The sequence below is a fragment of the Antedon mediterranea genome, chromosome 10 (assembly GCF_964355755.1).
Source record: "Antedon mediterranea chromosome 10, ecAntMedi1.1, whole genome shotgun sequence".
In the NCBI taxonomy this organism is placed as follows: domain Eukaryota; kingdom Metazoa; phylum Echinodermata; class Crinoidea; order Comatulida; family Antedonidae; genus Antedon; species Antedon mediterranea.
This window is the reverse complement of record NC_092679.1, coordinates 16,641,591-16,659,364: the sequence shown is the minus strand read 5'-3', so window position 1 is coordinate 16,659,364 and position 17,774 is coordinate 16,641,591. Positions and strand designations below refer to the sequence as shown.

At 33.7% G+C, this 17,774-nt stretch overlaps 1 protein-coding gene across 2 annotated transcripts; it reads right to left on the bottom strand.

The window, feature by feature from the left end:
• Window positions 1–381: 381 nt before the first annotated feature.
• LOC140060749 (uncharacterized) lies at window positions 382–17,033 on the bottom strand. Of its 2 annotated transcripts, XM_072107086.1 has the most exons (22): window positions 16,980–17,033; window positions 15,565–15,653; window positions 14,795–14,976; window positions 14,189–14,463; window positions 13,763–13,933; window positions 13,197–13,335; window positions 12,496–12,727; window positions 11,759–11,907; window positions 11,230–11,415; window positions 10,364–10,678; window positions 9,975–10,132; window positions 9,216–9,375; window positions 8,876–9,016; window positions 7,680–7,733; window positions 6,747–7,046; window positions 6,080–6,256; window positions 5,650–5,782; window positions 4,933–5,070; window positions 3,850–4,143; window positions 3,272–3,464; window positions 2,415–2,572; window positions 382–2,024 (listed from the first exon to the last, which is right to left on the bottom strand). In XM_072107086.1, exons 1-22 carry the CDS (start codon window positions 16,984–16,986, stop codon window positions 1,824–1,826), a joined length of 3,852 nt encoding a protein of 1,283 aa, XP_071963187.1. In that variant the 5' UTR covers window positions 16,987–17,033; the 3' UTR covers window positions 382–1,823. The 2 variants fall into 2 exon arrangements, with proteins under 2 accessions (XP_071963187.1, XP_071963188.1); XM_072107087.1 differs by lacking the exon at window positions 7,680–7,733.
• Between the last annotated feature and the right edge of the window lie 741 nt (window positions 17,034–17,774).

Genomic DNA, 17,774 nt, shown 5'->3' with positions numbered 1-17,774 from the left:
GGCACTATAGTGCTGGTCCACTTACAATAAACTAGTGGACCTTTTGGAAAGAGTAAGGATTACCCCGAGGTCCTGGTCCATTTCAGCCCCTGGTGCTAATCATTTTGTATATGGAAACCACAACCTTATGTCCCAATGGGATGAATAGGAACTAATTAATGTACAATACCAAATGTCCCTGTTGTAATTCCCCACAGTTGCTGAACGAAAAAGTACTGTAATATTCCGTGGTTGAGATCCATCCATTTATAATATGGTTTCAAATGATAACTTATTTAGTTGTACGATACCAAAACACACAAACATTTATAAATAAATACTTTATTTTTAGTCAAATTCATTTCATACAATAATTGTGATTTATATACAAAGCTTAGCACATCATTCAGAATTAATAAGCCTCATAAATTGTTATTAAAATATCCATAATTTAGCTTCTAATACTTTACTTAAGTTTGTAATTGTGTAATTTAATCTAGCATAATTGCGCAATATTTGTATTGAGCATTTTACCATGCAGAATATATAAGAATAATAATAATATAAAAAGATTAAGAATAATTTTAACACGTTTTGGTAAAAATAAATTGCACTTTATAAAAATAGCAATATACCATTAGTTAGCAGCACAGTGTTATTCACACAGAGAGGCAATAATAAACATAAATTGGAAGTTTTAGTCATGGTTTAAAAGTGAAATCAAAAGTGACAATTATCCACCAAAATGGAAGCCATGAGACTAAAGCTCTATCTAAAAAGTGTGATGTGCCCAAACATGGTAGTGATAAATATATTTTAGTGATATGACATCATAATACAGTATGGGCACATCACATTTTTTGTCAAAGTTTTATAGTGTAGACAGAGCTTTAAATTGTTTCCCTGAAGATATAAACTCCTTTAAAAAAAATAGAATTTTATTCCTGGAAAATGCACATCATGCAGTTATGCCTTGGACACTTTATAATAAATACTAGCGCACAAAACTTTTCTGTTTGATTTAAACCTCCAAAAGTGTGAAGATTATTAAACAATTACAGTACACATAACGTATAGAAAACGGAAGATTTAACCACCTCTCCATCACTTCAGACTAGATTTGACTGCATCCATTAATTCAGCAATAAATTCAGCCGTTTGCACAATGTGTCTTCTTCCTTAAGCAGTGCTTATGCTAATTTCAATTAAGACTATTTCACACTTTTTAGTCTCTTTTGCAGTATTATTCTTCAAGAGAATACTGCTTGGTGTTTTTTTAGTGTAGTTTGTAGGTAGTGTTCTTTTGATTGCCTGATAATCATGAGTTCAAATCCAGTGGCGTAACACAGTTTGAGGCCCCTGGTTTAGGAACTCTAAGTGGCCCTCCAACGCTGGAGGCCTCAGATGTTTTTAGCCTTTTTCGACATATTTCAATGTCTGTTTTTTCTTCAGGGCACTGCTCAGGGCCCAATAAGCTCTGAGGCCCCTAAGTTTAGCCAGTGACCACTCATAGCCATTACACCACTGTTCTAATCATCCTTCTCCTGCAGTTGGAACTCCACTGAAGAGCATCTTGTGAATATGTTATGCCTGAACGAATCACCTATTATTAGAACATGATATGAGCCTTTCCAACTTTTTTTTGCCGGCAGCTCAAATTGGCCTTGGAAGAGTAATTTTCTTTGAGAAACTCATGGCAATACACCTATACTAATAAAACTTTGAAATTGGTGTATACATTAAAAACACATGTGGTGTCTTCATACGTTTCAATTTGCAGTAGACGCCTTGTGTATATTTAACAATATACTGGCATCTACTAAACATATACGGTAATATGAAAACTATGAGGACACATTAACCTTTTGTGAGCCAGCAATTCTTGACCTGACTTCTCCGAGGATACTGCCAGTACGATTTCTACGTCCTTGCTTCTCATTGGTTCCGGATGTATTGATGGATTCTATCGAACCTGCTATATGACTCAGATTGGCAGGTGACGCCCCTCCATCATGTGAGCTGGCTCCATCTGCATATTCATACACCTGCAAAATTTAAATTGTTTTAACAATTTGCATACAGTATGTAAATTTAGATGTTAATACTGTGTAAATTATTTGTTCCTAACTATGCTATACCATGTGACCATCTTCCAAGTATGGAGGATATATCAGCTCAAATGATATATAATTTTATATCATTGTTTAATACATAAAACTACTTAATACTTTTTCATCTCTCAGGAGCATACTAAAACAGATAATTTAGACCCCTTTACACTTACGATAGGCTGACTGTGGGCTTGAGAAAATAAAGTACAATAAATGAATGTAAACACGCTGGATCAGAATAATTAAATCTTGACCCAACTCTGGAGCGGCCCAGGACTAAATTTTAAGTGTAAAAGGAGTCTTTTTCATATTAAAATAATGTACCTTCCACTGTATGCCATCACTAATCGTGAAAGAGATACAAGTTCCTCCACTTCGACTTTGAGGTGCTGCAATGGCTGGTAGAGAGAAGTCTTTCTGGGGTGTGTCCATCTCTATGAATTTCTTCAGACGTTCTCGTGTTAAACGCTCCATTTTGGTTGCTTAACAAATGAGCAAAATAGAAAATAGTTTATAATAATTTATTATTCTTTTTCTTTAAATCATCCATAATTGTGAAAAAATACTTTGGGAATCTGTTATCTGTCATTTCTACAGGAGTTTTTTTTTTTATATCATACGCATCCAACAGTGAGAACTTTCCAATTACAGGATGGATAAACTATTTTATTTCATAATTGATTGTGCTTATAAACAGTCTCTTAGGGAGTGGAGTTGAAAGAGTCGCAAGTAACAACCCTGGCACTAAGTCAGGATTGAACCCTGGACCCAGGGATTGGAAGGCAAGCACGTTAACCACTAATCTACAGCTACAGATAAATTAAAGGTACCTCAATGAAATTCTCCTTTACCAAAGACGAAAAATAAGTAGGGATTATTATCAAGGTTGTTGCAAAGTTTTATATTCTATAGTAGACACTAGAAACTTTATACCTGCAGGAAAACTTCAACGTGTGGTTTACCACTAGAACGCAATGCAGCGACGTATTGACGCAAAGTGCTGTATTGCGTAATCACAAGTGGGAACCGACGATGCAATAGTGCTGCAAACATCGCAGGTTTAATTTCACACAGGCAGGGGCAAACACAATTATTAGAAGGGCATTTTCTTATGTTGCTTGATTGCGTTACGTTGCGTCGCTAGGAACCAAGCTTAGCATGAACATTCATAAAATTCTTACCTGGTACTCTGTTTTCTAAAAGTGATCCTGTGTAACGTCGATTAAATCCAGCCCAATAGGGTAAGAGTTCCTTGAAGACGGCATGTTGACATTCCTCAAACAAGTTACCAGGATGTGGATCTTTCCCACGATCCTTTAGAAAGTTATCTATCATTTTGATAACCTTTGTTGCTAATTCTTGGCTCACATCAATCTGAAAGTTTTTTATATGTTTTATTTATTAATTTACACTATACCTGTACTTTAAATTTACTCAAATGCATAAATAATTACATCTAGTTTTAGTAATTGATTGTATAAAGATAATTATAGGATCAAAACACCAGCAATGTTGCTGTAAACTCAATTTACAACACATAAACTGTCAAACTACCAATAGGGTAGAGATATGTCCAAATATGGTAGTGATATGACATCATCATGTCCATATATAGACATCACATCACATTTTTTTGTCACATAAAGTTTGATTGTATAGATATAGCTTTAGGAAGACAAGCATTTATAATTTTTGTTTGTTTTACTGTTACAGGCCTACACTACTACTACTTTTTAGACAGGTTAGAGGTGTTTTATACCTGGACACCAGTTGCTCCAGTAGCTGATTCAAAAAAGCAATCCTGAATAACCTCAACTTTCCTCTTCAACATCATCAACTCTGTGTCCCCGTTGTACGCATCCTTGAATCGTTGCGCCTCCATGTAGAACCGTAGATCATTTGCCATGAGCGGAAAACCGTCTCGCTCACCGTGTTCAATGAGGTATCGATGGAAGTGCATCATCTTCAAAGGTGGCAGTCCACGAGAGAGTTGCATTAGGAATGATATGAATTCATTTTTGTCTTGAGGTGATGGCATATGCTGTCCAGATTGCTATAAGAAAACATGATTGATAACAAAATATGCAAATGAAAAGCAAATTTATGTATATGCTTATTGTTAAAATATCGTGTAAGTCTCAACTGAGGGCGATATGTTAAGAGATGATTAAATATGTGTAGAGTAACAAAAGTTATTTAGTCCGTATCTTTCATACATGCCAACACTCCCGTTTAGGCTTGGAGACTCCCATATTTTAGACTTGTCTCCCAGCCTAACATTGTTCTCCTGTTTTGGCATCTTTTCTCCTGGATTACAAAGACATCTGAATGTTTATGTACATATTTTCTACATTAAAATACAACAAAAAGGCTTACATACGAGCAAATTTACATATTTAAGCCATTGTACGAGCATCTGCAGTCATAATTTTTTTTTTACAGAAAGGATTCCCCTCACATAGCCACCACGGGATACCGCTTATGACGTCACACACTGCACTTCTTACATTCTCGAAAATAGATAAAGGGCGTTTTGAGCTAAAACAACACCACCTCCCGTTTTGTTTTTTTTCAGATGTTGGCATGTATGATCTTTTATTATCATTCACAAGACGTGGAACATGATGGCAGTGGCGCTCTTTGCAATACAAGATTAGTCTGAATTGCACACTGAACAAGCAGTATTTTACTGTTAAATCTTATCTAAAAAAGGTACGATCAGCCTAGCCAGCATGGCAGACAGTGAAATTAAGACACCGCACAGCAGGCGAATGGGGGCTTGTAAAATGACTCCCATAGCCTGCAGAATGAACACTGTATTTGAGAGGGTCTATTAACTTACTGTGCCTCGTCCCATTTTTCGTTTCTTTTTCCAGGCTACCATTAAGCTTTGTGAGCTTTCAGACCTCATGGCTAACTCAGCCTTGGATAGGTCTCCACCAATGAAAATTCCCTGCTCTTCAAGTGAATTGACATGAGCCTAGAAATGAGTGGAGAAATGATTGCAAATGAAAAGGAAATGTGAATGCGCTTATGATAACAATAAACAATCCATGTAGGAGGTGGTAGCTTTTATGGGCAGCATCATCAAATGGTAGGTGAGTGATGGTTATTTTGTATATTGGTTTGTTAATTGGATGATATTTGTAATTTACGACTCCATGAGGAGTATCTTTGCAGAACGGAGTTGAATAATTGGTCAGATGTTGGTTCTAATCTAAACATAATTTAGTACTTAATACCAAGTACAGTACATTGAGAATAAGTAATTCTCAGGTGGGATTCGAACCCATGACCTCTAGAACATTTGCCTGGTGTTCAAACCTCTAGACCACCAAGCCTACACTACCAGATGGTTTGTTAACTGTCTTGGGAGTTGTACACTAGCCACTCTGGGAGAACAGTCAGGATTGATCAGTGCAATTGAATAGGATGCTTAACAGTTTTCAAGATGACACAGCAGTAAAACCATTCTGAACAAATGAGTATGTATAGAATGACTTTTGTACATGACAGTTACGTGGTTAAGTGGCACCTCACTTTAAAATTTTGTACTTACACTCCAAAATACATGGAAACTGTTCTCAAGCTTTGGTAGGACAGATTTCTGGGCAAGTTCTAGCGTCTTCACTGTTGGTTTATTGCCTTCTGAAGACAGCTTCTCTGTCACATCTTGTGGGAGTGAAACAAACCTAAACAAACACGTCACCAGAATTAAAATGAATGGCGTACATTAATATACAGTATGGTGTATTTGCTTGGGAAACCTCTGTTCTAAACAGAATATTTGTTTATTTTTATTAAATGATAATGATTGACAGAAGCTTTGTTTGTTGTGTACTAAAACTTAATCCAAAATTCTTCAGTTTCCAGTTAAGATTGAGGACCAGAACTATAAATTTAACATATTGTTAACTAAATACTCCACAGAGAAACAAATACTTAAAGTCTGCAATCGAATATATATAGATATATATCTTTAAACATACCGTTTAGAGGCTGGATCAAAGTAGCTAGACATGACCATTCTTCCTTGACTTATTTTCTTTTCTCCGTGAGATTCTGGAAGCCTTATATAGACATCAGTATCAATAAACATATTAAACTCATTGACTCGTTCACGATTCTCAGCATCTTGCAGGTATGACTTGAATAAGCCCATTAATCTGTAATATAAAAATGTCTATCCAATGAATCTAACTTTGTCACATTTGTGATACAGAATATTCAAAAGCTTTGTCTACACTATCAAACTTCATGTGATAAAAAATGTGATGTCATATCACTACCACATTTGGGAACATCACACTTTTTTTGGCAGATTAAAAATCAACAAATTCATCATCATTATCCCACTTAAGCCTAGCCTAGGTATCTTAGGAAGAATTTCTAAGGGTAGATTTATGTTCAAAGGGTACAGTATAGGCACATTGTAAAATATTGTTTAGACGGCTAAAACGGCCATAAGCCGGAGTATCTACAGTAGTATTATAATATGGGAGGAAGTAATCAAAGCAAAAGATGAGAACACAGCAGAAACTGTATACACAATTTACGTTTTTTAGACCCTTCTCCAATATTCCTATAATAATTTCAATCCACTTCTTTCCATAAGTCCTGTAGATTTTTAAGATAACAAATACCAATTTGACTTACGATTTGTTTCTCGAAACCTTTTTAAATGTTACATCTTTTGATAACTCTTCCATCGTGTTTTGTACTTCTTCTGCTTTCTTTTCTTTTTCCTTCTTTTCATCCTGGGGTGTCTTGAATTTAACGCTTCCTTTTACATCATTTCTTATTTTCTTTTTCTGGCTTTTCTCTCTTGCTTTCACTTTTCTTACTAATTTCTTTTGTTCAGCTTTCTGCCTTTTCCTTCTCTCTGCGGCCTTTTTCTTTTCTTCTGGACTCAGCTCAACTTTTTTGCCTCTCTGTTTAGACTTTTTGTTTGGATAGCTAAAGTATTATAAATCAATAAACACACATATAAATCAAATAAAACTAAAATAAGATTATGAGATATTGATAAATAATACAATTTATTGTCCCAGAAAAAATAATAGTTTTTTTTTATATTTTGTTGAATATGCAAATTTAATGCCACATAATAGTTATTCACTTTGACCAAAAATTAGATTGAAAAAAAAAAAAAAATGTAATTTTTCAAATTTACTGGAATGGGTTTTTAATTGGATTTAACCATCTTTTTAAGTGAAAACATTTTTTTTTTCTATGAGAGTGATTAACTTTAATAAAACTATTCAAAGTATTTTTTACTTAATCTTTTTCATGTTTTTGGGGAACAATTTATTTTCAACAATATTGTAGAGTAGGTTAAAATGTTTAAACAAGAAGATTCAGCCAAAAGCAAAGTTTAAAGGTTAAAACTGAAATCTGGATATGACCCTAATTGTGAATGTTTATAAATCTAACACCTATTTTTATGCCTCTACAGTATCAATTTAAATAGACATACTACATACGTTAATTAACGTTATGAATATACATAACTAAATATAATAGAACCAAGAATATATAGAAACAAGACAAGAATAATATTGATAAAGCAAATCATGATGGGTATGTCACCTGGTATCAAGGTCAGTCTCTTCACATTTTTCATTGACATCTATGTCAGTCAAGCTAATGAATGCATACAAAGCAAAAGTATAGTTTAGGAAATGAACAAATATTAGAATGGATATTGAAAATACAAGATGAAAAACTGTTAGCATTAAGTAATTCTAAACTATATTGTTGTATATATTCAATTAAGATACATAAACTACAGAATGTATAAAGCTCTGTCTACTCTATCAAACTAGTTTGGTGTGCCCATGGTAGTGATATGACATCATCACATCCATATATGGACAAATCAAATTTTTTTGTCACATAAAGTTTAATAGTATAGACAGAGCTTAAGTCTATCATGTGTATCACATAGAGGTTAAACAAAGGATTAAGTTGAGAAACAAGCCTGTAACTATGAAGGAGAAGCTTATAACAACAATTTTCATCCTTAACCCTCCATCTACAAGATATTTTTATATAGTTTCACATTACAAGATTATGAAATTACAATAGGTGATATTGAATATTAAATAACAAATGTGACTACTACCGTACCTATTTGTCTTATGTATTCTTCTGTCCCCTGGTTTTATTGGTGATATTGAATATTAAATAACAAATGTGACTACTACCGTACCTATTTGTCTTATGTGTTCTTCTGTCCCCTGGTTTTATTGGTGATATTGAATATTAAATAACAAATGTGACTACTACCGTACCTATTTGTCTTATGTGTTCTTCTGTCCTCTGGTTTTATTGGTGATATTGAATATTTAATAACAAATGTGACTACTACCGTACCTATTTGTCTTATGTGTTCTTCTGTCCCCTGGTTTTATTGGTGATATTGAATATTAAATAACAAATGTGACTACTACCGTACCTATTTGTCTTATGTGTTCTTCTGTCCCCTGGTTTTATTGGTGATATTGAATATTAAATAACAAATGTGACTACTACCGTACCTATTTGTCTTATGTGTTCTTCTGTCCCCTGGTTTTATTGGTGATATTGAATATTAAATAACAAATGTGACTACTACCGTACCTATTTGTCTTATGTGTTCTTCTGTCCCCTGGTTTTATTGGTGATATTGAATATTAAATAACAAATGTGACTACTACTGTACCTATTTGTCTTATGTGTTCTTCTGTCCCCTGGTTTTATTGGTGATATTGAATATTAAATAACAAATGTGACTACTACCGTACCTATTTGTCTTATGTGTTCTTCTGTCCCTTGGTTTTATTGGTTTTAATGGTGTCTTTCCTGTGAACTCATCTGGTGAACTGGTTGAATTATCACTCGAACTACGTGATTGAGTTAGCAAATCTTCTTGTCTTGCTCTACATCTGAAAAAAATGACGTTAAAAATTAAAGTTATACAACTGATGGCGGCTTAATGAAGATTTTAATAAGTTTCTTATTTTCTTTAAATTAAAAAGAAAAACAGATGTCAAAATTGCAAATAAAAGAAAAGGTTAAGAACGTTTTCATTATTAAAGAAAAAAACAGTGTAATGGACATAACAATAATTTAAGTGATAATTACTCTAAAAATGTCTTGAGATCTTGATGAAGATATCGGAGCCATTCCCGGTGTAATTTTTTCATCACTTTTTCTTTAATCTTCTCAAAGGCTTTCACCGCAACAAAATCACTGGCTGTCAGAAGTTTGTGATGGAGTTTATTCCGTTCAGAAGAATTCAAATCTAAAAAAAATTGTAAAATTAATTCGTTTTTACCTTTTTTTAAATCATATACTGTATTTTAGTAAATATTAAGTAATAAAACAAACTACTTAATATTACGGTACAATTACATGCCTTTAACATTCACTCTGTGTGGCGCAGTGTTGGACGTTGGATTACTGATTGTGAGACTGTGGTTCGAATCCAACTCTCGCCGCATTGCTTGTATCCTTAGGCAAGACACTTTACTTACATTTGCCTTTCTCCACCCAGGTATATAAAATGGGTAACCGGTTAGATCAAGACACAACTTTGCGTTGATTACTAGCTGCATTATGGGAATATGTTTCCATACATTTTGATGCAAAAAATAACCGGGGTAATAATGTAAAGCGCCTTTGAGCATGATTATTCATAAAAAGGGATGCTACAAATATGGTAATTATTATTATTATTTTTATATCACCTCCAAATTATACTAAAAAATTTATAACAAAATCTAGTGGGTCATCCTATATCCCCATGATTGAAAATTATTGTAAATAGGGCAGTAGATGTATAGACCTAATATCCCTGAGTGACATATCAGTCACCACTCAACATTCACGACTTAAGCCTACCTAAATCCCACACTGAGCCGTCAATGATGTACTTGTTGAAGATAAGCCAGGCTTGACTCATCCTAAGTAATCTATCAGCTGATCTTTCCTCCGCTTCTCCATAGTCAGTGACATCTTGCAAAAACAGTAAGTTGGCTAATAATCTTACGTCACTTTGTCTAAAATTAAAAAAAGGAATTGAAAAATGTATTCTATGAATAACTTTCATGAAATAGTCTGTAGTGTGCAAATAATCAATCAAATCAAATCAAATCAAATGATCATTTATTAAATGTTTGTGCATTTCTGCTAAAAGAAGAGAAATTTAATTATTACACTTTTGCACAGTATATTACAATGATGAATAAAATAAAGGCAATTTTTTTTAAGGCATATTCATTATCACCCACCTTTCAAGGTATTTCTGGAATGGCCGTCCAGCTTCTCGATCATTTTCTAGGCCAATCTTGAATCTTGCTGACATTGGTCTTACTATGCTCCTAGGTGATAAGTCCTCAACTTGGCCTGGCTGCACCTCATCCTGCACAGTTCGCCCAGCTTTAGAAATAGTACTCCAGTCTTTGACAGTTGAAGCTAGACGATAGCAAGATCCAGGGCGGACTGGCAGAGAGTTTACAAGAGAGATCGAGGGCAAGAATGATACTTTATATTTCTTATAATTCTCCTCTTGCATTTTATCATGCAATTCTTGAAATTTTTCAGGTCTGTTTAGAGAAATGCAAAATAAAAACCATATGTAAATGTATGTATCTTGGACTGCAGTAGTAGTATCATGGCCGTAGAGACACCAGTTTGCAAGGTTTCAACCTGACCACTTATTCACAGAGGCCTTTGACAACCCAGAGGCTTGAACAGAGATTGTTCCCTTTTCTTGCGAAAACCGAACCACCATTTCTTGTGACTACATCACCGAGTATGTGAGAGGCATGGGTTTAAGACCTGTTGCCTGCTGCTTGGATCCTAGGCAAGATACAGTACTTTAATATAATTTCCTCACACTATGGTTTATGTATTAAGAACTTGGTAGAGAGTATGGGATAGTCTCCCAGCAGTGTGCTGGGGTACAGTATATAAAGAAGAAATAAACAAACAATTAAAATATTACCACATATTTTTTTAACAATTTTATGGATTTTTTTACACTATTATTTTGAAAAAAGCAATAGGAAAAAATTAAGTTTCATATTAAAAATATATATATAATATATAATATTAATAAAAATAAATATTCATAAATAACATTTGAGAAACATACGTGTAATATGCAATTCTTTCTTGGTGTATAAGAAAGCGTGGGAGCCAGTACATTCGTAACCTTCTCAATACATCATACTGTGTCCTTGTGTAAACTGATTCACTGAATCCCTCGTTACCCTGTGCAATCTGAATCTGTTCCTGTGCATCTTTGGTCAGTTTAAATTTATATTTGTCTTGAATATCTCTGCAGGATTAATTAACAATTAATCAAAACCCTGTTTCCTTACTAAGAATGTTAAAGAAGGTTTCTTCATTAGGAGCTTTTAGATTTGTGACGACTAGAACAACTAGAAACCATCAAGTCTGTGTCAAGGTGGGGTGCAAGGACATACATCTCATTATCTCTGCATGTGCACAATGAACCTACATGACATACTGTAGCTTGTTCGTCACAAATCAAAATCTCTCTATTAATAAAGTGATGTTTGCGGTATTTTTCCGAAATTTAATGATGTGTTTACAGTATCACCGTACCACTTTCAAATTAGAAAAGAAATGTCTTTATAAAATGTAATATGAAGTCATACCTAAATAGTCTGTATCTTGTAATGACGGTTTCTGTGTTCCCCAATGCTTGTACATTGTCACGATATTGTTCACAGTCCAACCAGAAATTAAGTAAATTCTCTCCAGCTGTACCAACAAGGAAAGACTTGAACATATCCATACCGAACATCTGTAAATATAATTACATTTAATTAGACAGTATATATATATAATGGTTACTAACGACTGCAAGTGAACCATGTCAGTATGTTTCAAAAGGAAATTTTCCAAAAAGGAGGAAAAATCATCATGAGCTAGGCTAGTTAGGCCTGTTACTATTATTTCCACTGCTAGGGCCTCTAGTTTGAAAAGGGCACATCTGCAAAAAGGTGGATACAGGCTTGGAGAATAAGCTTTGTCTACACTATCAAAGTTTACATGACAACAAAATGTGATGTGCCCATATATAGATATGATGATGTCATATCACTACAATATTTGGGCATATCACTACTGTATACTTTTTTTATCAAACTAGTTTGATAGTGTAGACAGAGCTTTACATTATAGCAGTAGGGCTAATCCAAGGCCAGAAAAAACACATCTTAATTCAATTTATTTTGGTCAATATATCTTGGTTCTCACTTGACCACAATGCAAGGACCAATCCGGGCAAAGGATCATACAAAACTGACATGGTTTTAGACAGAATTTCTCCATATTTGGATTTTCAATCACGTGTATAAAAAAAATGTAAAAAAGAAATGTTAGTACTTACTCCTCCCAGCATTTCTTCTTTGAGTTGTTGGAATGTTATATGATGTTTGCCTACTATTTGAAGCAGTTCAGATTCTGTTCTCTCATAGGTGATCAGATCTTCATCATCGTATTCAATCAAGCTAGGTTGATCATCATCGTCTTCAATCACCTCCTGTATGAACTCACCATATGTGGACTGGTTAGGGGACAGTAGGTTAATATCTTCTTTTTTCAAAGGTGCTGACATTACTCTATAAAGATAGTAATTATTTAAATGTGTTAATAATAACCTTTAATCCTAATATTTGCTACTCACTCTTTTATCTATTTCACATTATTTGCATGTAAAGTAATTTCATAGCATGTCTGTGTACAGCAAGTTTGATGACGATGGACGAGTCACAATATTTGACAGTGATGTTTTTTAAAAAAACGATATATAAAATACATGTGTAAAACAATTTTATCTGGTGTGTATTCCGCTCTATACACTTTTCTTGTATTTGATGCACAGGAAAAATCATATCATTTGTGCTGCAGTTTTCACGAAATCCACACTGGGTTTCTGGCAGGATATATCTCCGATACCAATCTGTTCAGTATGAATATATATGAAACATGTATTCCCTCAAGAAAATGATCATTCCCTTATATTTCATCTCTAAGTAGGCAATATCTGTTCAGAATATACACAAATACAAAAAGCCTTGAATTACAAACCGTTTTTGTACTGGTTCCTGGTAGCTATCATCATCATCATCTGTGTCTTCTTCCTCTGTACTGTGTGGTATCTGAATTGTTGCATGCTTTTTCAACACACTTGTCTTCAAGCCTGGACTTTTTAATGAACTCTTTTTACCTACAGACAAAAAAACTTTACTTATTACAATAGAATCCCTCATTTTGGGACACCCTTATTCAGAAGACAAAACTAATAATAATATGGCACTTTCTAATAAAACAAAGTAGGGAAAATATATGTTTTAACACTACAGCGGCAGGACAACCCCTATTCAGGAAACAACCCTATTGAAGGGATACTTTGTTCGATCCTGAAGGTGTCCCCTTACTAGGCATTCTACTGATTATCTAAATTCAAGTTGCCATTTTCAAATCTCTTGTTTAATCATTTTTTTAAGTTTTTTATTTTCAATCAATCTATTGACTAATTTATATTTGTGCCAAATTAGTGAAAGCTATTTTTTTTTTTTTTTTTTTGCTCCTTTTCACATGTTATTGTATACATTATATGAGAATAAAGATTGATTGTTCTCATAACTACTTACTTGGACTGTGAGACTCGTAACCTTCTTTAAAGTCATTACCAACTGTAATATTCTGGGTAAAGTTTCTAATTTGAGATGGTTTTACTTCGTTGCTAGGCGTTACATTACTGCTATGCCAGACATCTTCTCTTGCACCAGACGTGGAAGACATATATCCATGATGGTACTGACCTTAAAAAATAAAAGTGATCAAAATCAAAAAATATATTTTCCATGGATGATATATTTAATCCAAATTGATGCATCTATAAACACCCTTCTATAAGATCTGCCTAAGATATTGCGCAATTTTAAGCCTAATAATTTTTATCGTAAGTTTTAATGATTGTAATTTTAAGATTTATCATTTCAGTATTTAACGCGGCGCTCTGGTCTTTTTTTTTTGGAAGAGCGCCTTATAAATGCCATATATTATTATCAACGCACCAAGTCCTAATGTAGCAGGTAAGCTTTGACATCTACTGCCTGGTCGAAGATACTTAAATAAACCGGTATGATCCAGATCAGGCCAGCTGAGATTGCTTTCATTGTCATACACACTTGGAACAGCACTTTGTATCAAACTGGATGTAGCATAACTGGTTGTTTGACGACTGTATCCCTGTACTCCAGTACTACTTTGTCGACTTATGGCACTGCTACGGTTGTCAAGCGGTCGTAGAAGTAATTTACATAGCTTGTACTCGAGGAATAGTCTTGTTCTGAATAAAATGTGAAACACACGTAAGAAGAGATAATTTCAAATTATCTTGCATCTTTGTATTTTAACTTTTTGTGTTCATATTTTAATGCCATATGCAGGTGTGAAGTTTGAGATCTTTTTTAAAAGTTCTCAAACTTAACACCTGATTTTATATTTTAAAAGCTCTGTCTACACTATCAAACTAGTCAAATATGGTAGCGATATGCCCTAATATGGTAGTGATATCATATATGGGCACATCACATTTTTTTTGTCACATAAAGTTTGATAGTGTAGGTAGAGCTTTAGCTGCCTCATTCATTCTTCCCTTCAAGGAGCAGCAAATTTACCTCATAAAAAGTGGTAGCCTCTCGTTGATAGCCCATTCCATAATCCTATCCAACTCCTCGTCAATAGGTGCCAACTGAGCAGGTGGTTGCTCATTGGTTGGTAGTGACCTTTCAGTGGGTGCATCTTCAACCTCCTGGAATGATCCAGTCAAACGGTTGTAATACAATGGCTGTGGGAATGCCTGTGAAAATAAACAAAACTGTTTGCATTGTCTACTGTACCTTATTGTGTACATATAATAACCCCTATGACAAGAGTATGGTCCCTGGGGGCCTGGTAATTTGGGCAGGTAAAACTATACTCTGATCAAGCCTGTAACCAGGATTTTCACAGGGGGTTCTTTTTTCCCAAAAAAGGGCACTTCCCCCTCCCTTATGAGAATTACCCACAGGTGCCCCCACCCCACTTGATTGTTTTTTTAACAATATTAATATTATTAGAACATATTTGGATTAATCAAAAAGGATCAACACCAATGTTGTTCACCCGTCCCAGGCCTCCGCCTCTCCCCTGGCAAAACAATGCTAACAGCCCAGAGGGTAACAGAGGCTTGGTCACGTGCAACAACAATTTTTCTAACACCTAATCAAGCTTGCTCTGATTGCATTGGACTCTGGAGTAGATTTACAACAGTCTGAATTTAGTTTAAGGTAGGTCGTGGGATTATAGCATGGGATTATACTAATGTCAAGACTCTTTTCTAGAGAACAAACTAACAACTAACTAATTATAAAAGTATTTATAGAGTAAAACCATATTATGTACTAACTGGTAGTTGGAGGAAAGCATTAAAGTAATCCAGAAAGACATCATCGTATGCCAACAGGGCATCAAAGTTTTCTTTATTGACTTCAATTACTGTAAAAAAAAAAATAGAAATAGTAATTAATTGAAATCAGTCGGACATTGCTCAAAATAGTGGTTGCACTCGTCTGTACCGTACCAACACTGTATTGACGTGACACAGACATACAGTAGCATATACTGTATACTTCCATACCAAAGTTCCATACAAAATTATTTACATTTCTAGCCAATACCAAATAATCACCATTCAAACTTGAGTGAAATAGAAATAGGGTTGAAACCTTTTAAACCTCAATTGCTTATAGATACAGTATAGTTTAAGGCTGATTGGCTGTTAACCAAGCAATTATACATATACAGTACTATTACAAAATAACTAAATGCTAGTAAAGAAATTGATATATGATTATGAAATAAAAGAAAAGCTTACAAGCAAGAAACTTCTGATCATCTTCAATAGTATATTCAATCATTGTAAAAATGGTTATATTTCAAGCATTTCATACTTTAAACGGTAAGTATGTACTTAATGTACAACACATACTAACAGTAAGACTCTACTGTTGTGTGGACCAAACTACCATGCTGATAAGGATTTAAACAAACAAGTGCAAAACTATACAAACATACTAAAACACTTAAACGATATTTTACTATTATCTTACGTTTCCAAGGTAAAGCATAACAAGTGAAGTATGACATGTATAATTTCTATTTCTCACATGCAACAGGCATATTTAAACAAATTGGTATGCTTTTGTATTTAGTGTGTACAAAGTGGTTTCAGTGACTGATTTTACATTTTACAAGCAACTTGGCGGATCTATTAAATCCTTTATTGTAGTAAAATTATAATATTAACATTCACTTCTAAAGTATTATCCGTCAATAATTAAATTGATATCATACAGATTCTTTAATTGATATTGTATTTATGCTTATTATTAAGAAAATGCTGTACACTATTTAACTGCTTGAAAAAAATTTTTAATTCTATTAATTTGATGGATTTTATGTATCGTATTCTTACTTTTTTTAAGACTCTTTTTTGACTGGCCACCTTGAATATTCAGAATAAATAAATTGCATTTTATTTAAACTCATAAATTTTAATATTGTATTTTTTTTTAATCGAAGTAGGCCTAACTACACCAAGGACCTAGTAGGTCCTACTTATCTATTAATAATCTATATACCAAAACCGTAGGCTTGAACCAGGCTACACACTTACATCCCACTTACACACAGGGGGAAGAAAGGCTTATCCTTCGTTACCAGGCTTCTCAGCAGGTGAACTTAGTTAGCTGGGCTCAAGTAGTCATCTCAAAAACCCTTTAAGAAATTGAGATGATAAACAAGTAATCAAATATCTCTTACCTTTCATATCGTTTGTATATTACATGCACCACCTACCAAGCATCGTTGTAGGTTATTTAAGAACGTAAACATAAATAAATAAACATAAGAATTCGGAACTTCAAGATCGTGTGTCACTGTTTTCTTCACAAGCACAGAAGCAGACGACAGCATTGTGTTGATGGTTGTTGGGTAACTAATGAATATTCATGACGTAATTTGATAAGACGTGAAATGTCTTCAGAAAGTATAGCATGAAAAGAATATCGATTTTTCTTTTATTGCAGCAGGCTATAAAGCTGAAACCACGTCCTATAAATTGAAGTAATCATCGTACAAACTGTTTTTAATATACATTTTTTATATAGAATTCTAAAGATTATTATAACTGTTACAAATTATTTTAATCAATAAGAAGTATATAAGCTAATAACAAATCAATATGTAAAGGAAATATGACCTCAGTGTGCAAGTTAATTAATTAAATGTTCATTGCACATTCATTAATTTGCATAATTAATTTGTATATTCATTAATTTGTATAATTAATGAATATTATATAGGTTTATGTATTTAATTAATTAAATATTGATTGATTTTTAAGGAATGCAAAAAAAGAAATTTAGCAACAACTATTTACATGCACCTTGCAAACTTTATTGTATATAATGAATATATATTCATATAATATTGCTACAAATAGCCAACTATGTTGGTAGCATTTAATTTTGTATTATCAAGCATGCATACAAAGCAGCAGCGTCTTAAAGAACTCGCTAAATACAGGAAACAGCACAGATCTGCTCAATATTACCC